Source organism: Hyperolius riggenbachi, chromosome 12 (assembly GCF_040937935.1).
Source record: "Hyperolius riggenbachi isolate aHypRig1 chromosome 12, aHypRig1.pri, whole genome shotgun sequence".
NCBI lineage: Eukaryota > Metazoa > Chordata > Amphibia > Anura > Hyperoliidae > Hyperolius > Hyperolius riggenbachi.
Genome location: NC_090657.1, coordinates 60,491,709 through 60,514,992, shown reverse-complemented (window position 1 = coordinate 60,514,992; position 23,284 = coordinate 60,491,709). Strand labels below are relative to the sequence as shown.

Below are 23,284 nucleotides of genomic sequence, written 5' to 3'. Positions count from 1 at the left end.
TCCACCAAACTAGTCGCCACCCAGCGACGGGGAACACACAACAGCGGAAACGAAGTGGGAACGCAATCGCAAGAATGGCGATTGCCAAATAGTGACACCAGACTGAGCAGGACAGAGCACGAGAGTAGCAAAGGCACAGCAAACAACAATAAAAGATAAGGAAAATAATAAACGCTAGCTAAACGCGAACACCGCACTCATTCGCAACAGCGAACGCGTTTACAGCGCGGTCTCCGCACGAAAAGCGCAACATAGACATGCACGCCACCCTAACTAGCTACAAGTAACACCAAGGAGCACAAACAGACAAGACAGACAGATGAGGTAGCCAGTAGCAACCGCTGCTCCAGCTTACACTCCAGGAACTCAGATCAGAAGGATCCACAGCCGCTACCGCTAGAGGCTAGTGCGATCCAAACAAGACAGACAGATGATGTAGCCAGTAGCAACCGCTGCTCCAGCTTACACTCCAGGAACTCAGATCAGAAGGATCCACAGCCGCTACTGCTAGAGGCTAGTGCGATCCAAACAAGACAGAGCGATTCGCTATCAACCGCCGCTGGCGACAGCGCAATCGCCACAGACAAGACAGGACAGAATAGGCAGTACAAATTATACACAAACTGACTGCACTAACTAGGAATGCAAGGAGCACTCCCCAAGAATTAACTGTACTAAGATAGCAGTGGCTGACACTCCAGGTGAGTCTAGCAGGAACAAACCTCTATGAGCAGCAAAGGACTCTGGGATCACATGGCATTTATACTGCAAGCCTTCAAAGGAGGCAGCTAGGCCGTTTGCATGACTAGTGTATGCAAATTGCCCAGCAGCAGAGCAGGTCTGAAACTTGCAAAGCACAGGCAGGTCTTTTTTCCAGAGACCTGCAGCCCTCGGACTTAAAGAGAATCTGTACTCTGAAATTCTTACAATAAAAAGCATACCATTCTATTCATTATGTGCTCCTGGTCCCCTCTGTGCTGTTTCTGCCATTCTCTGCTGCAAACCTGGCTTGTAATTGCCAGTTTTAGGCAGTGTTTACAAACAAACTAACCAGCTTCTAATAGGCTCAGCTAAGCAGAGTGTGTTAGTCACACAGAGCCTGCAGGGGGTGTGTACAGCTTCTAGCTAATCACAAGCAGCCCTGCACATTCCAGTCTGACTGCCTCAGCCTGACTGTGCCGACTATAGAGAGAAGATTAGATCATATAACAGAGATAACACAGCTACTGTGCAATTAGGAAAAGCTGCAGTAAGCCAGACCACATTAGAAAAGGCATAGGAACTTATAGCATAGAAGAAATAAAGATAAACAATTTGTTACAGAGTCTCTTTAAGGAATGGACAAACAGCCGTCTGCCGTGCAGACAGCTGAGCAGACCGTTACAGTATCAGACGTCTCTCAAAACTGACGCTACCAAAAAAATCCAACTGAAGACTCATGAAGGTCAGGTCAGCCCGACAAAGCCCAATTCCAGAGTCAATCCTCCCGAAAACCGACCTCTTCGGAAACAGAAACCACCGGTACATGCCCATCAGTACTACAAGTCTCAGCGTAACACCCATCAGAACTGTGAATGCCAGAGAACAAGCCATCAACACCCTCCAGGCAATACCCACCACCTTCCAGGGAGCGTCCAAAAATACCAAACCTGCCACAATACCTATTCGAAGTGTCCCTTTCAACAGAGAAGCCACTGTTGATCCCATCCAGGTCACCAAAAATTTTTTCTCCCAGAATCTCCCAGAACACTTTGAAGCTCCGCAGAGATTCCAAGAGACCAGAACGCTCACCAGGCTCACATGGAGAACTACCAAGAACCCCTATGGAACCTATGATTATTCCGGATTACCAGGACAACCATCAAGATCAGGGCTGTCAGGGACCACTTCTGGGCATGCAGGCAGGCAGGCAACATCAGAACATGTCTCCACCGGGGAAGCATCTGAGCATGCAGGTAACCGAGGCACACTTGGGCTTTCTGGGTCACAGAGCACATCGGGGTACACTAGCACAGGAGAAACCTCAGGACATGCCGGGGAACTGCCAACCTCAGAGTCTGATACGACAAAACCAGGACCGGGCAGAAAATCATCACGAGTAGTGGTCAATACAATAATACAATACAATACAATAACATTTGTAAAGCGCTTTTCTCCCATAGGACTTAAAGCGCATAGCTGTGTCTCAGATTAATACAGGGTTTCAGGCTGGGTTGTGTTACAGAGGAGATAGTCAGATGTTCATGAATGCCAGACTGAAAAGGTAGGTTTTCAGTTTAGACTTAAATGTTTCCAGGGATGGGGCTGTCCTGATTGGGTGTGGCAGGGAGTTCCAAAGTGTAGGGGCAGCATGACAAAAGGCTCTGTCTCCAAAGGTTTTGAGGTGGACTGTGGGGGTGACCAAGGTGTTACGTCCTTTTGATCTAAGATTGTGGGGGGGGAGGGGGGGGGGGTGATGTAGTTGCAACAAGTCCTTCAGGTATCCAGGGCCCAGATTGTGCAAGGATTTGAATGTCAGTAAGCCAATCTTAAACAGAATTCTCCATTTTATCGGTAGCCAGTGGAGTGAGCTCAGGGTTGGTGTTATGTGGCAATGGCGGGGTTGGCTCGTTAACAGCCTTGCGACGGCATTCTGTACTAATTGCAGGCGGCGTAAGTCTTTCTTATGCAGGCCTGTGTAGAGGACGTTGCAGTAGTCTAACCTTGATGTGACGAAGGCATGAACTAGGGTTGGAAGATCCTCTGAAGGAATTAGGTGTTTAATCCTTGCAATATTCCTTAGGTGAAAGAAGGAATGTTTCACAACAGCTGAGATTTGATTCCTAAAGCTTAATTTCCCATCTATCAGTACTCCCAGGCTGCACACACAGTCTGAGTTGTTCAGGTCTGAGCTCCCTATCCTTAGCGGTGTTGGTTGAGACTGGAGCTGCTTTGCTGTTGAGCCCTGGCCCTCGATAACAACACAGGTACTGGTCTTCCAGAAGAAGACTCGGACTCAGACTCAGAAGCGTTCGTGACTATAATTGTATCTAACCAAAACTCATCATTGACCACGCATGACTGAAGCTCCACAAGAGCTGCAAAAGTGGTCAGTATAGCAGCGATGCCTACTGAAGTGGGCAATACCTCAGACGGCCCTGCGGGGCAGGAGGCACCTCCTAAAAGTTCTGCACCCTTTGCAAGGAACTTGGGTACCTCCAAAACATCAAACAAGACCCCTTAGAAATATCATTTTCCAAGTTTTCTGACAAGGATTCTGAACTATCCATGTTACAGGGCCGAACATTAGATACCTTCTGCGGACAGGGCAGATGTCCCAGATATGGTTCTACCATATGCTGAGACTGAATTTCATCATCAAGACAAGGATACACAGGAATATCTAGTGAAACTAGCTCTGATTTTCTGAGTTTCGTTTCACTACAGGCAGAATCCTCCATAGCAGTCAAACCAGACTGCAATTCTAAAATAGCAGAGAAACAGGTGAGGATAGTAGCAATACCTAGACGAGCCTCTAGGGTCACTGCAGAAGATTTTAAGCAAGGCAATATTGACTCATCCAGAGTACAGGGTGGAGAGTCAGTACTTTCTTCAGAGCAAGAAAGGGACTCACAAATGTCAGTGCGAGTGGACATCATGTTTTTATTCATAGTACTGGGCAGGCTCAGAGAAACCTTCTCTGGACACAACAAAGATGCTTCAGTATCAGATTCGCAAAACCAAAGCGCTGTCTCACTCTTAGACTCGGCTAACGATGTCGAATCCGAGGAGTCAGAACGCGCAATTTGCGAATCCAAGATCGCAATCGATTGCGAAACTGGACAATTTGAAGACAGGGATTCTGAGGTCTCCAGGCTGGATTGCTGGATCTCAGAAACGCCAGCTGACAATGTGCTTTTATAAACATCAACTGAGTGAAGTACACGTTGTTCATTCAGATTTTCCACATACAAATAGAGATGTGGCAAATGGTTCCCGAACCGTTCGCCGGCGAACATCTCTAAATCCATGGGCCTCTTACTACTTCCGGGTCGCAATGACCCGGAGTAGTACGCCTGCGCTGCCCGGCGGAGCGCGTCCTAGATCGCGCTCCTGTTGCCGGGCACTCTCTGCGCATGTGCGTGACGTCATGACGTCATGAGTGACGTCACGCTCATGCGCAGAGAGTGCCCGGCAACAGGAGCGCGATCTAGGATGCGCTCCGCCGGGCAGCGCAGGCGTACTACTCCGGGTCATTGCGACCCGGAAGTAGTAAGAGGCCCAGAGAGGTTCGCCAGGCGAACTGTTCGGCCCATCACTGCATACAAATCAGCGGACTCACAAAGTCATATTCACACACCTTTTCTTTTATTAAGGCGGAAGCAGAAGTTATGCATGCTCTCACGACAGACTCACTTCTGGCAATGTAGTACTCACAAAACGACTTTGAATCGTTCTCCAATTCATACACCAGCGCTTCGAGCTGCTTTTTCTGGAACGGGGGCTCCCATTCACACCTGACTAGGTCTGAACATTCATATTGAACAATATTTGTAGAAGAAGTTGTGACAACACCATGAGAAACTTTATTCATCATAGTAACCTTACTTTTGAAACTGCATAGTTTGGGAATTTTCCCCATAGCAAGATCATAGATGGAAGATCTTAAAGTAGTAATGGGAGAAGAAGATCTGTTTTTACATGACAAGGGATCCCACATCTCATTGACAAAACTGACACATTCATGTTGATCACCATCTGCAGGAACATCCGAGAAACAGGCTGTACATTGCATAGATTCAAACTTCACACAATCAGGAGAGAATCTTTCACGATTCGCACAGGAATCAAGCACAGTGGTACACCCATTCATTTCAGGTCACACAATATCCAGACTCACATGCTTTACCCCAGAAAGGCAGGAACAATCATCCGATAACGATGTCTCTTTATTGAAGTCAATTGATTGGTATGTGTGCAATTCATCCAAAATCATCTGCCACACACAAATCACCGGATCCACAAAACATTCGTCACACTCATCAGAGTCAATCAAAGCGTACACCGAATCAAGACAAGCAGAAAGAATCTCTTCGCTTTTTGCGATGTAAAAATCGCAAAAAGTCTTCCAATCAAATTCAAATTCTTCCATCAAGGCCCCAATGTCCCATGAGGCAAATGGAGGCTCAAACAAGCCTGTATCAAGGTAGGATTCATATGGATCGGGATCAGGAATATGTATAGATTTTCTTACACCTTTAATATACCAAATAATTCTGCCTATCATAGGCTCCACATAGGCTTTTGCTTGGGGCAACAAAACCTGAGACTGAGAAGCCTCTAAGGGTTCATCACATTCAAGTGTGTTCCACATTTCAGACTTTATGGAAATAATGTCTTTATTTGTAGTTGCTATGGGCAACGGATTTTCCAGCTGGGAAACTTTTCTAGGCACAGACTGAACAACAACAGTGTCAATATCCATAGGGAGTTTTTTATTCAGATGCTTGCGATTTTTAGATGTTTTCTTTTTAGCAACCTTGAATGACTGCTGTTTAACTGCAAGAGAGATATCAAAGCATTCCTCTTGCACCTGCTTAGAACCTGAAGTTGCAACAGAAACATTTAACTGATTATCACACAGAATGGTTTTGCATGGAAGGGACAAAACAGCTGACTCATTAGCAACTACACATTCATACAGGGCAGGTGGCAAGCAAGGCAGCTCAAACCAGTAGGAGAAAATAAATGTAAGAAACTGATATAGATTATCTTTCTTATGCTACGTACACACATGCGACAACGATCGTTCGTTGTTAACGACGAACGATCTTTTAATTGACGAAAGAACGACCGGAGTAAAGTTAGTTCTAAAAAGTGTGTAACGATCACATCGTTAGAACGAACGTTACACCACGTAAAAGCACTTAATGCGCCTGCGCATAAAATTGTAAAGTTCCCTGGAGAAAAAGTGAAATGCGCATGTCCAGCCTGGTACAAACGATCGTTTCCAACGATGTACTACTTTTGCAAACGATCGTCGTTGGTTAAAATCCGCCGAGACAGAACTTTCTTTTGTAGCGATTTGGCTCGTTCGTCGTTAGACTTAATAGTCGGTGGTTCGTTTTTTGTAACGATCGTCGTTGGTAAAGATCGGGGAACGATCGTTACAAACGACTATAGTCGCATGTGTGTACGCACCTCAAGAATGGTCTTGCAAAATCTCATGAGCCCACACAAACAGATCTCCTTGCAACAGCACATAAGCTAATTGGAGAGCAGACGTGGACGGATCAGTAGTTTGAAAGGTAGGATTCAGACAAAATTTTACACATTTAGAAAGAAAATCCTCTTTCGTCTCTGAATTTAATCTTTTGAAACTCTTAAAGACATAGGAACCATACTCAGCAAATTCGTACAAATCGGAAATTCCCTCTAAACTGGGAATTTCGGTTGGGCTGTTCATAATGTAACGATTGTGGGATATCTCCGTGGTCAGCGCACAAGATGTGCGCTGACACTGCGGAAGTCCTCCACAAGCGTGTCAAAATAATGAACCCAGCTTTTGATGCAAGCACCAGTAGAGGGGAATTCCCACCGGCAGATGGAGTTGTGGAGTGCAGAGGAATAAACCCTCTGCACTGCCACAAATGCCAGATGGAAATTGTACGAAGAGAAGCAACACAAGGCAAGATAGCCCCCAAAGAGAGAGAGCATAGAGACAGAATCAATGTGTGTCCACCAAACTAGTCGCCACCCAGCGACAGTGAACACACAACTGCGGAAACAAAGTGGGAACGCAATCGCAAGAATGGCGATTGCCAAATAGTGACACCAGACTAAGCAGGACAGAGCACGAGAGTAGCAAAGGCACAGCAAACAACAATAAAAGATAAGGAAAATAATAAACGCTAGCTAAACGCGAACACCGCACTCATTCGCAACAGCGAACGCATTTACAGCGCGGTCTCCGCACGAAAAGCGCAACAGAGACAAGCACGCCACCCTAACTAGCCACAAGGAACACCAAGGAGCACAAACAGACAAGACAGACAGATGAGGTAGCCAGTAGCAACTGCTGCTCCAGCTTACACTCCAGGAACTCAGATCAGAAGGATCCACAGCCGCTACTGCTAGAGGCTAGTGCGATCCAAACAAGACAGAGCGATTCGCTATCAACCGCCGCTGGCGACAGCGCAATCGCCACAGACAAGACAGGACAGAATAGGCAGTACAAATTATACACAAACTGACTGCACTAACTAGGAATGCAAGGAGCACTCCCCAAGAATTAACTATACTAAGATAGCAGTGGCTGACACTCCAGGTGAGTCCAGCAGGAACAAACCTCTATGAGCAGCAAAGGACTCTGGGATCACATGGCATTTATACTGCAAGCCTTCAAAGGAGGCAGCTAGGACATTTGCATGACAAGTGTATGCAAATTGCCCAGCAGCAGAGCAGGTCTGAAACTTGCAAAGCACAGGCAGGTCTTTTTTACAGAGACCTGCAGCCCTCGGACTTAAGGAATGGACAAACAGCCGTCTTCCCGTGCAGACAGCTGAGCAGACCGTTACAAGAATAAACACCTTGCTGAGAATGCCCTATGAAGAGATGGACTAGTCCAAAACCTGTCACTACTGTCAGATTTCTACTACCTACTTTGCAAATATTTTAAAATTTTTCGCCATAGTGCCCCTTTAATACTGAGGATAGATAGCTCTGGCTACCTAATTAGGTCACCTGTAGCTACCTATGACGGGCAAGGGAAGTAAGGGAGAAGTGACAGCTGGGCCAGCCAGCACACTTATACTGCAGTTTGGCGGGTGTTTGTAAGTTCATCGAGGGTGAAGTCTAGGGTGCCAGGACATCTGTACCTATGGGCTCTTGTGATATAAACCAGGGCCTGCCAAGTGCTTATCGAAAACGCTTTGAAACGTTCTCAAAATCGCTCTTGGCGTAAACCATCCTAAGCAGGGGTGGAACCAGAAGTCCCCGGGCCCCCCTGCAAGAATTTGAGCGGGCTCCCCCACCCTGGAGCCCACTCATGGCTGTTTTGGAGGGCAGGAGTGGTCGCAGCATGAGGGGAGAGCTTTGCACATCAGCGGGGAGGGGGGACAGTCCCCCCCTCCCTCACCTCGGGCTCTCTACTCTGCGCTCCCCTCCTGCATATATCTAAGTGTCAGCAGCGGTGGCGGCAGCGGTAGCAGCTATAATTACCTCCAATTACCACGGAGGTCTCCGATCTGCAAGGGCTACACATTACTTCCTGTTTTAACCTCCGTAGTGAATGGAGGTAATTATAGCTGCTGCCGTCGCCGCTGCTCCCACTTGCATATATGCAGGAGGGGAGAGCCCAAGGTGAGGGAGGGGGGGCCTGTCCCCCCTCCCCGCTGATGTGGAAAGCTCTCCCCTCATGCTGCAACCCCTCCTGCCTCCCAAAACAGCCATGAGCGGGCTCCAGGGTGGCCCCCCCACGGGGGTAGGGGCTGCTTCCCCTATTGTTACGCCAGTGATCCTAAGTGAGATAACAGCCTTGTTTTGTTTGGACATTTAATGCTTTAATACGGTTTCCTGCAATCTGATAAACAAAGTTAAATTCTTGTTCAGCTAAATCTATATCAGTTTTGTTAATACTGATAAACCGGTACTGAGGTTACTCAACTTGTTGTTTAAAGCCCCACACCAGGCACCAATGTTTTCCAAGATCTGTGCTGAGCTTATCTGTGTTTCTGTAGAAGATTCCAGATCAGCTCATGTCAAATAAATCACTTTTAGCCCCTTCCCGACTGCCTAACGCTGATAGGCGTCAGGAAGGTGGCTCCCCCAGCACCGCCTAATGCTGATCGGCATCAAGTCCTGGGGGCGGAGATTAGCAGGGAGTTGCATTCCCGCTGAGTTGTGGTTGGAGCTCCATAAACAACCTGCCAGCCGCGATCGCGCCTTCCAGGCTGAAAAAAAAAACCCAAAACCGACAGGAATGTGTTGTACAGCACTGCAATCTAGTGCAGCGCTGTACGGTGGACAGCTCTGTCACCAAGCTTTCCCCAGAAAAGGCTCACAAAGCGATCCCTATTATAGGCTTATGCCTATGAAAGGCGATCGTGGGGATTGGCTGTCGGAGGGAGGGGGAAAGGATGAATTATTAAGAAAAATGATATTTCTATTTAAAAAAAAAAAAAGACAAAGGCCTCAGTTCACTAAGATTATCTCCTGTCTTTAATAACTCTTCTAGAGTTGTTACCATGGTAATAAGGCATGTAGTATTCAGGAAACATTTTACCTCAGGCAAACCTAAAGTTAACTCTTTTGTCTTTAAGTTAACTCTCCAATCCATAAAATAACTCCAGAGTTAAAGACAGGCTGTTAATTAACTGCATGTGAAAATAACTACAGAGGAGGTAAATTAACTACAGAGGAGGTAAATTAACTACAGAGGAGGTAACTTAAGGAATGAAGAGATAAGATAACTCTCTCACTGTGTGGAGGTAAGTTTTCTCTTGCCTTATTATCTCCAGCATGATCTTAGTGAATTGAGGCCAAAGTGATTAAAAAAATGTTGTAGCAGCAAACAGATGCCACCAACAGAAAGCTCTGTTAGAGGCAAGAAAAGGGGGCAAGATTCATTTGTGTGCTAAGTTGTATGGCCCTGCAGCAAGCTGTTAAAGCTGCAGTGGCCTGAATTGTATAAAATGGCCTGGTCACTAGGGGGGTGTAAGCCTGTGGTCCTCAAGCGGTTAGGCCACTGAAGTGAGAGGTATATGCAGCCAAATTTACTACTTGTCGTTTAACAGACAGTATATTTACGCCTCGCAGTACTTCACTTACTGTCCCAGAGGCGTAGATATTCACCTGTGGCTACTAATGTGTGGTGCGTGCAGAAACGCACGCCCGCGACCGCCCCCCCCCCCCCCCCCCCCCCCACGGCACAGTAGTGACTGGTGAATGGTAACGTGGTACCATTCACAAATCAGAGTCCCGGTAGTGAATGATCATCCGGCATAAATGAGATGCCGCTGGTGATTCACAAAGCGAAAGTGAACACAGGTTTACACTACTTCCTGTGTCCTGTTCAGTACAGAAGACAGTGTGGGGACATCTAGTGGCCAAAAAAATAAAATTACACATGCAAATGTTAAATGAAAAAAAAAAATTCTCCCATTAATTTTAACCCCTTACTAACCCCCCCTCCCCCCCCCGTTATCGTTACCAAAATAAAACATTTGTTTTTTAAAAAAAGTGATAGCATTTTAAAAATCATAAATAGATATGTTAGGGACTCAGACTTTTTAATATGTATGTCATGAGGGTATATTACTGTTATTTTAATAAATAAGGGCTTGTAATTATTGACCAGACACACACAAAAAAAAAAAAAAATACACATTAATTTCCAAATCATATATTGTCGCCATACATTGTACTAGGAACATAATTTAAATGTTGTTATAGCAGGGACTAACGGGCAAATAAAATGGGTGGGTTTTATTTATAGTAGCATTGCTTATTTTAAAACTATAGGGGATGGAATTGGAGGAATTGTGTATCATAGAAAATAAAGCAATTACTGAAAACAAGTATCGCCACAAAAAACCTAATTTGTGGTGGAAAAAAAAAACAAGTTATAGATCATTTTGTTGTGATAAACAGTAATACAGTTATAGGCAAATGAAAGGGAGGAGCTCTACAGGGGAAAATTGCTTTGGTCGGTTAGGGTAAAAACCCTTTGCGGGTGAACTAGCTAAAATGAAATAAATATGGTAGCCTCCATATCCCTTCCACTTCAAGTGTGCTTTAAATGCAAAATGTTTTATTCAGAGTGTTCTTTCATAGATCCCCTCTTGCCATGGTCTTGTTTGCTTTTCTAGAACTGGACATTGGGTGTGAAATGACCGCTGTGCCATTATTTGCTCTCCGGTCTCTGAGGAACTTGGTGCATATTTTCTTTACTGCTCCCTGCAGCTGGTCTCTACCTCTAGAATGGGGGGAGGAGGACAGATCACATCTCTGTAAGTATCTCAGCCTCTTCGGAAAACTCAGTAGAGGTAAAAAAAACACACAAAAAAAACCCTTGCTGACATTACTTAAGAGGTCTATTTCTCTATCTGGAGTTCATTTCTCAAGCAACAGGCAGACAGGAGAGTGAAGAATGAAGGTTTCTCTGGCTCTGATTCTTCTGGTGGTGCTTCTGGGCATTTTCACTGGTAAGCATTAAATGCAATCTATTCATTTTTGCCCAATGTTATTCATCCTTAGCAAAGCAATTTCTTTTCTGTGACTAACTACGGTATATTGGGGTGGTTCTTGGTGACTGTAAAAGAATATGATCCATGATCTCTAACAACCAATCAGATTTTATATTTTCCTAAGCAAAAATAATAACATTGTAGGACATAAGACTATGACTATGATAGAATTAGATTGTGAGCTCCTCTGAGGACAGTCAGTGCTATAACTAGGTACTCTGTAATGTACTGCAAAAGATGCCAGTATTTCATAAATACATAATAATAATATGGTAGGTAGGACATTAGACTATGACTATGGAAAGATTAGATTATGAGCTCTTCTGGGGACAGTCAGTGACATGACTATGTACTCTGTAAAGTGCTGCAGAAGATTCCAGTATTTCATAAATACATAATAATAATATGGTAGGACATTAGCCTATGACTTTGGTAGGGATTACATTGTGGCCTCCTCTGAGGACAGTCAGTGACATGACTATGTACTCTGTAAAGTGCTGCAGATGATGTCAGTGCTATATCAATACATAATAATAATAATATGGTAGGATATTCAACTATGACTACAGTAGGGATTAGAGTGTGAGCTCCTCTGAGGACAGTCAGTGACATGAGTGTAAAGTACTGGTGTGAGCCTTGCTTATGCACTTTGAGTCCTATGGGAGAAAAGCGCTTTACAAATGTTGTTTGTTTGTTGTTGTAAGTCTGCCACTATAGGTTGCTACACCTCGCTAAACACACAAGGGAAACAATGCACTCAGATGAGACGATCACCGCATCTGTCAACAATGCACTGGTGGCTATACGCATGCTAGATTCTAAGCAGAGATGGTTCTGCTCAGCTGACTCAGTCGAGAACACTAGCTTTAAAGCCTGGTACAAACATTCAATTTTGATTGGCCAATCACTAATCCACATCCATGTAGTACAAGGACTTACCTACACAATGGCTATCATTCATAAAGCATAATGCAGAAAAAAGCTGACTTTACTGAGCAGTTAGCAAAATGTCCATTCATAAAAGCTGTTACCGCATGAAAAGCTGAAATCACTGAGCAGTGAGGTAAATTACCAACTTGTGTGTTGATTATCTCAACACACGTCAGTAAATGTCAATTCATAAAGATTAGAGCAGGCGGTAATGTCACGGAACATACCGCCTGCTTTGAAGTGGTGATAAGAGAGCAATTAGAGCGCAGGACTGTGTGATGCTAATGGAGACTCACAAGCAGAAGCAGTGAGCTCTCCCCCCAGGTAGCAGCAGCAGAGCGATCAGAACAAACAAGGCTTCCCCTGAATACCCTAGGCAGTGTTTAACCTCTTGGGATCCTGTTTTTGAGATGTATATGCGCTGGATGTGAAAATCACAAAGTGTGTCATATGTAAAGTTTCTTGAAGTTCTTCTAAGCTGTGTCAATTAAATAGTTTGTTAAATACTAATAGGCAGATTCAGGGCAAGCAGAAGCAGTACAACAAAACATGTACATCTAAAGGGAAGTTGGGATGCCTCTTCTATTGTAATGCTGTCTCTGCATGGAGAAATGTAACAACTCAGCCAGCTACTCTTCTCATGTTACCGCCAGTTTAGTTTGGTAAATCTCCGCACTGCTATCACAGCTGTAAAGATTTTTATGAATTGGCACACAAAAGTCTAAAATAACAAATGCGATATTTTCCCTACCAGATTTTTTTTTACTGCACAACATTTTATGATAGCTACTCTGTTCATAGTATTCAAAATCTGTTGGCCTTCCTACTATCTGGAGGTGGCAAAATTGGCCAATCAAAATTGAAGATGTGTATCAGGTTTAATTCTTAGCTTCTGCAACTTACTCTGGGATTGGTGTCCATGGTGCCCACACAGACATATCAGTATGGGTGTGTAGGCAGGGAAGAGGTTAAAGAGAATCTGTACTGTCCGATTTGTACAGTAAAAAACATACCAATCGAGTCACTGTGATCTCCTGGATCCCTCTTTGCCATTGCTGCCTTTTCTGCCGCTCCCCGCCCCGATCCTGGCTGTTATTCGCCAGTTTTAGGCAGTGTTTACAAACAAAAAACATGGCCACTAACCAGGAAGTGGTGTTTGTGTAAGTATATAGATATACATTCACACATATCAGTGTATGTGTGTATATGTATGTGTGTATATATATATATATATATATCATGTATATCATGTTACACGTTTTTATTACATAGTGAATTATCTGCACGCCAGTCTGGGATTCTCACCGTTTCTCAGCATATGACAGGCAGCTCCCTCCCCCCTGAGAGCAGAGATGCTGTCTGTATAAACAAAGCACACAGGTGTGAGCCTAGAGGGCGCATGTAGGGGGCGTGCATAACTTGTATTCATTACAACAGAGGCAGCCCATTCCTCCCTGGGTCGACAAAGCTTGACAAAGAAAATAAGTTTAGATATATTACAGAGACAGTGCAACTAGAAAAGGCTGCTATAATCCAGACCACATTAGAACAGGTATAGGAACTTATAGCATAGAAGAAATAAGGCTGAACATTTTGTTACAGTCTCTTTAAGAGCTAGGTGAGTGTGCAGGGAGACAAGAGGTTAAATTAAAACTCGATGAAATATCATTGGATTTAACAGCCAGTAGGAATAATATTTTAAAGCAGGTTTGTCAGCCATAAAATTAAAATCCGTTTACCCATTGCTCTGTGTTTATTATGTATGGCTCAGCATTGCAAGCATTTCAGTATAATCATAAATGTTTCTGCTGTATGAAATCTTATTTCAGAAGTCAGCCTAGCTCTATTCAGTACATTGCCGATAACGATAAGATGGAAGGTTGCCATCTCCCCTCCCACATTCCTGCTCCTCACTGATTGGCTGAGGGCCGGTCAGTGTGACACAAGGCTGAGAAGGGAGAAGCTGCTGACATACGATCTATGCTGTGCTCACATGTGTTTACAAAGCAAGCTAGATATGACAGCACAGTTTCTAGGAGAAAAAAAGGGGAAGGGACCTTTTCCACTAGCAATTGCAAAAGAAAATCACAAACGCAAATGATTGCACATTAATTTTGTTCTACAATTGCAGTTTTGCATTTATCTTTTAGCATTAAGCACAATCTCCGGTAAAATCGCTTCAAAAAGTGATTGCGATTTACCGAAAATCGAATCGCGATAGTGGAAAATACTTTTCACGATTCCTATGTTAAAATAGCAACCCTAGCGATTTAACAGCCTCTAGAGTTTAGAGATTTGAAGCAAATTGCTGTCAGTGGAAAAGGGTTCTCATGGAGGAAATGACATCAGGATTGGCTTCAGTCGAAGGCAGCAAAGATGGAAAATGCCTGAAACATTTTTCTTTTTATTTACTATATAAAATTTGCTTGAATCAAAATGTTAACAGTGCAATACATCTGTTGTGTGACAGTGGGCCTTGGGCGGTAACATGTCCAAATCCAGCCCATACTGACAAGATTAGCTGCATGCTTGTTTATAGTGTAATTCAGCCACTATTGCAGCCAAATAGACCAGCAGGACTGCCATTGCTTAAAAGGAAATAGAGGCAGAGGATCAGCGAGACTGTCAAGCAACTGGTATTGAGTAAAAAGAAATAAGTATGGCAGCCTCCATATTCCTCTCACTTCACTTGTCTTGTAAGTGCATGGCAGTTGTTCAGGTATAGAAAGCATCAGGTAGGTGGGTAGATGTGCTGGTAAAGAAGAGGGTAATTGCTTGGCAGATATAGAAGGCAGAACTGGATCATCCACAAGGCAAACCTAGGTGGTTGCCTAGGGCCCGGAGAAAGTGTAAGGGCCTAGTAGATGCTAGCCCCCACCAAATCTTACTAAAAAAGCCAGGTGACTATCAGCAGTGGGCAAAAGCTGCTATCTTGCCTAGGGCCCCATTTCATCTTAATCTATTTCTGATACAAGGGGTATCAGTGGTGGGTGTGCAGGCAGAAAATGGAGGTGGAAGTCTATGCAGAAAGAGGAATTGTCTGAAAATATAAATGGGCACTTCAGCATGTAGATCAGCAAATAGTGGATGAAGCAATCATGTAAATGCAAGTGTAAAGTATGATTGCCAATAACAGCCAGATTAAACTTTACTGGTTTAAAATAAAACCAAGCAGGGGCGTAACTTACACAGCCCGGCCCCGCTGCCAAATTCAGAAGACACCTCCCCCATGAGCCTCCCAAAGACCTCTTCTAACCCTCCCCCCAACGGCCTGTGATTCAGAGCAGCGGCATCTGCTGCGTATTCTCCACCTAATTCCAGTGGGACAGGTCCTCTTCACTACTCCATGTAGCCGCGATGTGCAGCCTATTAGCTTGTGGCTCTCCTGACTGCATGTCATGTGATAGGAAGCCGCAAGCTAATTGGCTGCATGGGGCAGATACACGGAGCAATAAAGAGGACCTGTACAGCCGAAATTAAAGTATATGCTCTGCTGTGGCTGCTCTGCACGATCTCAGAGGTGCAGTGGGGAGAAGAGGAGTTCAGGAGGTGGGAGCGAGCGCACAGAAGGAGGTGTCACTGCCGGGCCCCTTAGCCCCCAGGCCCCCCTGTAACAGTGGGTTTGCAGAGGCTATTGTTACGCCAGTGAAACCAAGGGATGGTTTGCTGGCCTGGGATTTCCTGCACCCTATCGCTGCTCTCCTTATGCCTCCACCATACCCGCTTCTCCTACTTCAATAGCCCATCTTATCCAGCCGCACACAAGTAGCAGCAGCCTGTTAGACAGACTGAGAATTCCACTCATGTCTCAGGAAGGCTGATTTCCCGAGAGGATGCCACTTTCCTCAAAGAGGACTTTTGTCCATTCATATTATGGCAGGCTTAAGTCAACATTGCTGTGTAGACAAGGCTTTGCCTGTTGGGCCACTGAGTGTCGGGGGCACAGGACAGAGCAGAGATGGACAACAGCAGCAGCTTCATGCTTCTTCTAAGTACTATGAGAAAGGGAGCCTCGTCTGCAGAAAAAAGGAATACAAAAATGCCAATACACATCTGGATGGAAAAAAAACTATATATAATGAATTGTATGTGTAGTACGGATAAAAGAGGGCCGGCTGAGGGTGGACGAAAGGGGCACTGCCATACACTTTAATGCAATTATCGTTAATATGGCGAAAAAAGCAGAAAAAAGGGCGCCGTGATAAATATTGTTAACAACATTAGAACATTATAGTTTTTGAAGTATGTTATCATTCTAGAAGCTTGCAACGTTATAGTTTTTGTCATATTATTTTGTTTGCATGTACAGATTGTACGTTATCAAATATATTATCGTTACTATGTGTAAAAGGGTGTTTCTGCAAAGGGAGTAGTTAGGGTTAGGCACCACTAGGGGGAGTGGGTAGGGTTAGGCACCACCCGGGCAGTGGCTAGTTTTAGGCAACACCAGGGGGGGTGGTTAGGGTTAGGCACCACCGGAGGGGTGGTTAGGGTTAGGCACCACCGGCTGGGTGGTTAGGCACCACCGGGGGGGGGTGGTTAGGGTTAGGCACCACCGGGGGGGTGGTTAGGGTTAGGCACCACCGGGGGGGGTGGTTAGGGTTAGGCACCACCACGGGGGTGGTTAGGGTTAGGCACCACCGGGCAGGGTGGTTAGGGTTGGGCTCCGCCAGGGTAGTGGTTAGATTTAGCCACCACCAGGGGAGGGTTCTGTGTGAGAGTAGGGTTGGGTTAAGCTGTATTGTTGAATTAGGTAACGATTTTTAACGTTAATATATTTTCGTTTTTATTTCACGTCTTTACAACGGTATTTATCGTTAACCAAGTTTGACAATGATGTTTATCGTTATCAGATTTCGTTATCCAGCCGGACTCTTTTTTTCATGGCACCCTATTTTCATGCACGCCGGATAATGAATATAACATTGTTGCAAAGAAAAGAATCTCATATTTTTATTTTCCTTTATACAGCTTTTTTTTGTATAACATTGCATCATTCTGTCAGAGTTGCAGTTCTAAAACCACACACTGTCTTTTAAATCGTAAAACAAAGCAGAAATAATGACCCTTTTAACTTCCCTGCAGTATAACCTTATCTCAAGCTAGCTCTCGCTGTTTGTGTGCTTCAGAAAACAGGACTGTATTGGACCCAGTGGGTCCAAGAGCTCAGAGAAGCTCTTTTGCATATATATTGAGAGCAATGATACAGAGGCATCAATAAGGATACAAATATTTAAAATCCGTTTAAAAATGGAGACAGTGGTGGACTTACCTCCAGAACTCAGACACAAGGGGCCCATATGCAATTCACTTTTTCTCCTGACTTTCCACCTAGGGGATATTTTCACACCTTGTCATAAAATTCATTTTAAACCACCAGAAAGCAAGAACATACTCAACGTAATTTTGATAGTCCTTTTTTAACAACTTTTGGGTGCTTTTTCGGTTGTAACATGTTTTTTCACTTTAAGTAGAAAACAAAAATGATTTCCTGGGAGATAACTCAGGAGTAAAAGTTAAATGCATGTGGGCCAAGTTGTGTAATTTCAAAACAGCGGTTCTTTATTTAAAAAACAGGCCCCAATTGCTTTACATGCATCTTTTGCATAGATAACTGAAGTTTTTTTTTAACTCTGTACTGGAAACAATATGAAACTCTTTTCTTTGCCTCTAATGTTCTATTTCTTAGCTGTACTACACCTACAATTCATTATATCATAAGTTTATTTTCACTCCAGGTTTGCTTTATTAAAGGATACCACAACTGACATGTGGCATAATGAGATAGACATGGGTATGTACAGTGCCTAGCACACAAATAACTATGCTGTGTTCCTTTTTTTCTTTCTCTGCCTGAAAGAGGTAAATATCAGGTATGCAAGTGGCTGACTCAGTCCTGACTCAGACAGGAAGTGACTACAGTGTGACCCTCACTGACAAGAAATTCCAACTATAAAACATTTTTCTAGAAGAAAATGGCTTCTGAGAGCAAGAAAGAGATAAAAAAGGGGGAAATTCTTATCAGTGAGGGTCACACTGTAGTCACTTCCTGTCTGAGTCAGGACTGAGTCAGCCACTTACATACCTGATATTTACCTCTTTCAGGCAGAGAAAGGAAAAAAAGGAACACAGCATAGTTATTTGTGTGCTAGGCACTGTACATACCCATGTCTATCTCATTATGCCACATGTCAGTTGCGGTATCCTTTAAGGAAAGACTGTAGTGAGAAGGAAAGTTCAATTTAGGATGCTTTCGTTTAACAATGTTGCTTGCATGGCTCTTGCTGATGCTCTCCCTCTTCTGTGACTTTCTGAGTCACTGTCTGCTACAGGTATGTGAGACGGGCGCTACTGAAACTAACGGGTAAAACCGTTTCTGGGCATAAGTGGGCAGTTAATGTAGTTTGAAGTAAGGTCTGCGGGACTTTAACCTTCCTAGCACTGAGGAGGAGCCGGACTCGTCCATAAAAAACTAGCTAGGAACAGTATGGACAAGTCAGACTCATCCAACAATTGCAATCACTCACCTGCGGGGTGTAGGATCCCTTGCTGGCACTTCAGGGCTTTCCTGCAAGCCTATTCCTGCCGTCTTCTCTGCGATTCCTGGGGATCTTCATTCTTCCTTGTTCGTTGCTTCTTGTCCCTCGACGTTCACATGTCCCCCGGAGTGTCAATGTGATGACGCTGCGTGCGCCCCCTGGTGTCTGGTGTAGGCAGCGTCATCACATCAGGCAGTAAATTCAAATTTTTGTTTTGTATGCAACACAAACATCTATATTGGATCCAATCTAAAAAATTCTAAGTGTAAAAAAAAAGCTATGGGCAGCACTACTGCACATAACAGCAAACATTAAAGTAGATTATAATTAATAATTACTGTATATACTCGCACATAAGCTGACCAGCGTATAAGCCGAGGTACCCACCTTTCCCCTCAGAAACCAGGAAAAAGTAATTGACTTGTGTATAAGCCCTCTCCCCAGTAAAGCCCCTCCACAGTAGTCAGATGTGCCCCCAGCACAAGTCATTCCCTCTCCCCATAGCTAGATGTGCCCCAGGTTGATACAGCTTTTTCTCAAGACATAGCGATTGCCACACAGGAAGAATCCCTGATAATTGCACCGCTGACACGTTGCTTGCGTGCTCTGCTCCACAAGCCAAGGGACACAGGTAGTCTTGAGCAGTGCACTCTGCACACCATGTTGCAGGGGATGGGGGGCCCAGACACAGCAGGGAGCCAGATGACAAGATCAGGATCACTAGTACACAATCCTTACGCTCCTCTGCCAGGAATGAAACCTGCTCACCATCCGTTCTACTCCATTGACTCGCATTTGAACCGAGGGGGTAACTTTTTAACACATTTTTTGCGCTGCAAAATTAGGCTTATACTCGAGTATATAGTAAATAATATATATAAGTGCTTTTATTTAATATTGTACGCATTCTTGTGGACAGCTGGCAAGACCATAACTTGCAAACAAATTTATATATGAGTGCGCATATAAAGTTCAGTCCAAAATTGAAAAGAACCTCTGCCCATCTGGTCTTAAAGGGGCTCTGTCGCTTTAAGACATGAATCAGCAGACCAGTGCATGCAAAAAAAGAACAGGAGCTCCAATAGCGTGATAACAAATGCGGACAAGATCGCTACAGCGTTTACCACTCCACATGGTAACCGGCTCTCGCTCCCTCACTCCTACCGCACCCTCGTTCGCTCCCCACGTGGAGTGGTAAACGCTGTCACAGTCTTGTCCACATTTGCTCTCAGTGGCGTAGCTAAGGTGCGAGTTTCACACTGGGCCCCCCAAGCACTCTATACATAAGAAATTATATGGTAACCTGCCAAGGACAGCCACAGTGTCAGAGGTTCAAGAAAGGGATGGGAAACCTTTTGTTAATGATTACTACTATTCAAAGCACCTATTGAAGTAATAATTACCAGCACAGGACCAATAAAGAGCTAATTCTGCAATTAATAAAGGGCCCTATGTGGCCCCTCTGCCCAAAGGGCCCCGATGCGGTCGCAATCTTTGCAACCCCTATTGCTACACCCCGTTTGCTCTATTAACACCTGTGCTAAACTGTATGCCTGTAATAGACATACATTGTGAAATGTGAGTTTTTAATCTGTATGTTTTTAATGGGAGATTAACATTTTATTAAGACGGTATCACGCTATTGGAGCTCCTGTTCTTTTTATGCATGCAATGGTCTGCTGACTCAAGACCGTAACTTGCAAGTGGTCCTCAAAAATGCTTACAAATATAAACAAAGGCTTAATAGAAATTGTACCACTTTTGGTAGAAAAATCCTGCGGTAATTGAACGTTGGGGAGGTTAAAGTGAACCAGAGATGAAGCACCCTCATGTATTTTACCATATATATCAGTGGGAACATTAGAGAAAACACCTACCATGCTCTCTGTTTCATCCTTCACTGCTCAGCCTGCTTCTTATCAGCCCTGTTACAATCCAATACTGAGCATTCATTCTGGCTTTGCTCAGGAATCATTATAGCTGAGTCATTATAGCAGAGCCAGAAGGGGGAAGGCTTGGGCTTGAAAAGACATCAGAGAAGATAGTCTCAGCTATAATGATTCCTGAGCAAAGCCAGACTGAATGCTCAGTCGAGGATTTTATTAGGGCTGATTAGAAGCAGGCTGAGCAGTGAAGGATGAAACAGAGAGCAGGGTAGGTGTTTTCTCTAATATTCCCACTGATATATATGGTAATACATGAGGGTGCTTCATCTCTGGTTCACTTTAAAGAGGACATACATGGGCATATTAATAAACAAAAAATTGTATAGTCACGTCAATTGTTTGTGATAAAAGCTTATCAAACCTAATAAAAATAACGACAGCAGAGTGGTCGGCACTAGACACTCGATTAGGCAGTGGTTGGGGGAATCCAGTGTACTGGCTGTTGCCGCCGGTAATTACAAGACTTATTGCAAGACACCTCTTTATTTCTTTCCCAACAACATAGACATACAGCAGAGTGTGGACGACCTGACATCTGTTTCGCGGGTGTTACCTGCTTTGTTAGAGGCCAAGTTCTGCCATTTTTTTGGCCTCTGACAAAGCGGGTAACACCTGCACCGTTTTTTGCACGTATGTCACAGAAAATCCATTTTAGCAATGTCGCCAACATATTTCCCATGTTTTTGAGATAAGATAGAGGCATAATTTAAGACACACCCCTGCCAAAAATTCATATATGTCGCAAGATCTATACCTGACAGATCAGTGGCATGTGCCCTGGATGTCCTCCAGGCAGAGTCAGGCAGTGTGGGTCAATACTCACCTCCGGCCACTTGGTTTCCAGATTCTGCAGACATCTTGCTGTGATGACTTTATGGGGTCATGCAGGGAGCTGTGGTTATTCTATGGGGGCATGCTTGGAGTTGTAGTGCTTCAGTGGGAGGCCTGTGGGAACATGGTAGGGGGTTCACTAGAAGGTCAGGGAATGTTATGGGGGGGGGGCTGTCAGACAACCAGGCAGCAGGCCAGCCCACCCAGCAGAAAGACAGACTAGCCAGCACAGAAGCCAGGTAACGACCTAGTTATGTTTAAAGGGGTTCAGTTGATAATTAAAAAAAAACTGACACTTACCTGGGGCTTCTATCAGCCCCCTGCAGCTGTCATGTCCTGCACCATCCTCCTGCGATCCTCCATTCCCTGCCGCTGGTCCCGGTCCACTTATCCATCTGACGCAACTTACAGCACCTGCGCAGTAAGCTCCCGGAGACGTGAACGGGAGCGAGCATTATTGGTCTAGTTAGATAAATAATTGACTGGTGCCAGCAGGGGGGAACAGAGGATCGTAGGAGGACGGTGCGGGACATGACAGCTGCAGGGGCCCGATAGAAGCCCCAGGTAAGTGTCAGTTTTTGTTTTCTTTATTATCCACAGAACCCCTTTAAGAGCCTATTTATGTGATACTAGTAGACCTAAGCCCGTTTCAAAACGTGCTCTAGGTCTGTGTTGAAACCCCGCCTCCCTCCCCTTCCTTCCCTCTCATCCTCCCGGTGACCACCGCACAGTCACCGCTCATGCGCGCGCTCACCGCGCATGCACACGCTTCCCGCCGCACACCCCTTCTGGCACTGTCCTCCCACAGCTCTCCTCAGTCTCTGTGTCCTTCCCTGCACATGCGCAGTAGCGGAAAAACATGACACACACACACACACCGGAAGTGCAGGGATGGGATGCAGAGACAAACGGTTTTTATTATAGAGGATGCTGCATTTTCTGTTCTTGTATTAATGGAGAGGAGGGCTTCATCCAACATTGTGCTGGGCAGGCCTACTTAGACCTCTGTTAAGTTCATGTAAATTTGGTTCCTGACTCCACCCATGACCACACCCTGGTGCGTTGCCAAACCCATTTTTAGTCTGAAGTGCCAAAAAGTGCCCCTGATCTCTTAGGACCCTGGCAACGCCCCTGGTACCTGAGTCCTGAAAGAGGGACTAATGAAGAAGAAAGAGGGACAGGGGATATAGTTCCCAAAGAGGACTGTCCCTCTGAAAAAGGGACAGTTGGGAGCTATGTCATCAAGTTTGATATCACTACTGTAGTTCTTTTTACATAGGGCAGCACGGTGGCGTAGTGGATAGCTCTCTCGCCTTGCAGCACTGGGTCCCTGGTTCGAATCCCAGCCAGGGCACTATCTGCAAAGAGTTTGTATGTTCTCTCCGTGTCTGCGTGGGTTTCCTCCGGGCACTCCAGTTTCCTCCCACATTCCAAAAACATACAGATAAGTTAATTGGCTCCATCTAAAAAAAAATTGGCCCTAGACTACAGTACTTACACTACATAATATAGACATATGGCAGTGGTAGGGATTAGATTGTGAGCTCCTTTGAGGGACAGTTAGTGACAAGATATATATATATATATATATATATATATATATATATATATATATATATATATATATATATATATATATATATATATATATATACTGTACAGCGCTGCGTAATATGTCGGTGCTATATAAATACTAAATAATAATAATAATAATAACATAGTAGAAGCTTGAAGTAATGCAAACATGCCCAGTTCCTAATGTAATGAGAATGCAGAATTATTTACCACAACCTTCTGCTGAGTGAGGATTCCT

At 44.5% G+C, this 23,284-nt stretch overlaps 1 protein-coding gene across 4 annotated transcripts in view; it reads left to right on the top strand.

Annotated features, from left to right (window-relative positions):
* The window catches only part of C12H17orf67 (chromosome 12 C17orf67 homolog), a 91,306-nt gene that overhangs the window by 9,785 nt on the left and 58,237 nt on the right, over positions 1-23,284 (top strand). For 2 of the 4 annotated variants that reach the window (XM_068263423.1, XM_068263420.1), the window contains exons 2-3: positions 10,848-10,988; positions 11,091-11,183. In XM_068263423.1, coding sequence (XP_068119524.1) covers positions 11,129-11,183 — 55 coding nt within the window. In that variant the 5' untranslated portion in view covers positions 10,848-10,988; positions 11,091-11,128. Of the gene's footprint in view, positions 1-10,847; positions 10,989-11,068; positions 11,184-23,284 lie in introns of all 4 variants that reach the window. The other 2 variants (XM_068263422.1, XM_068263421.1) reach the window with 2 other exon arrangements.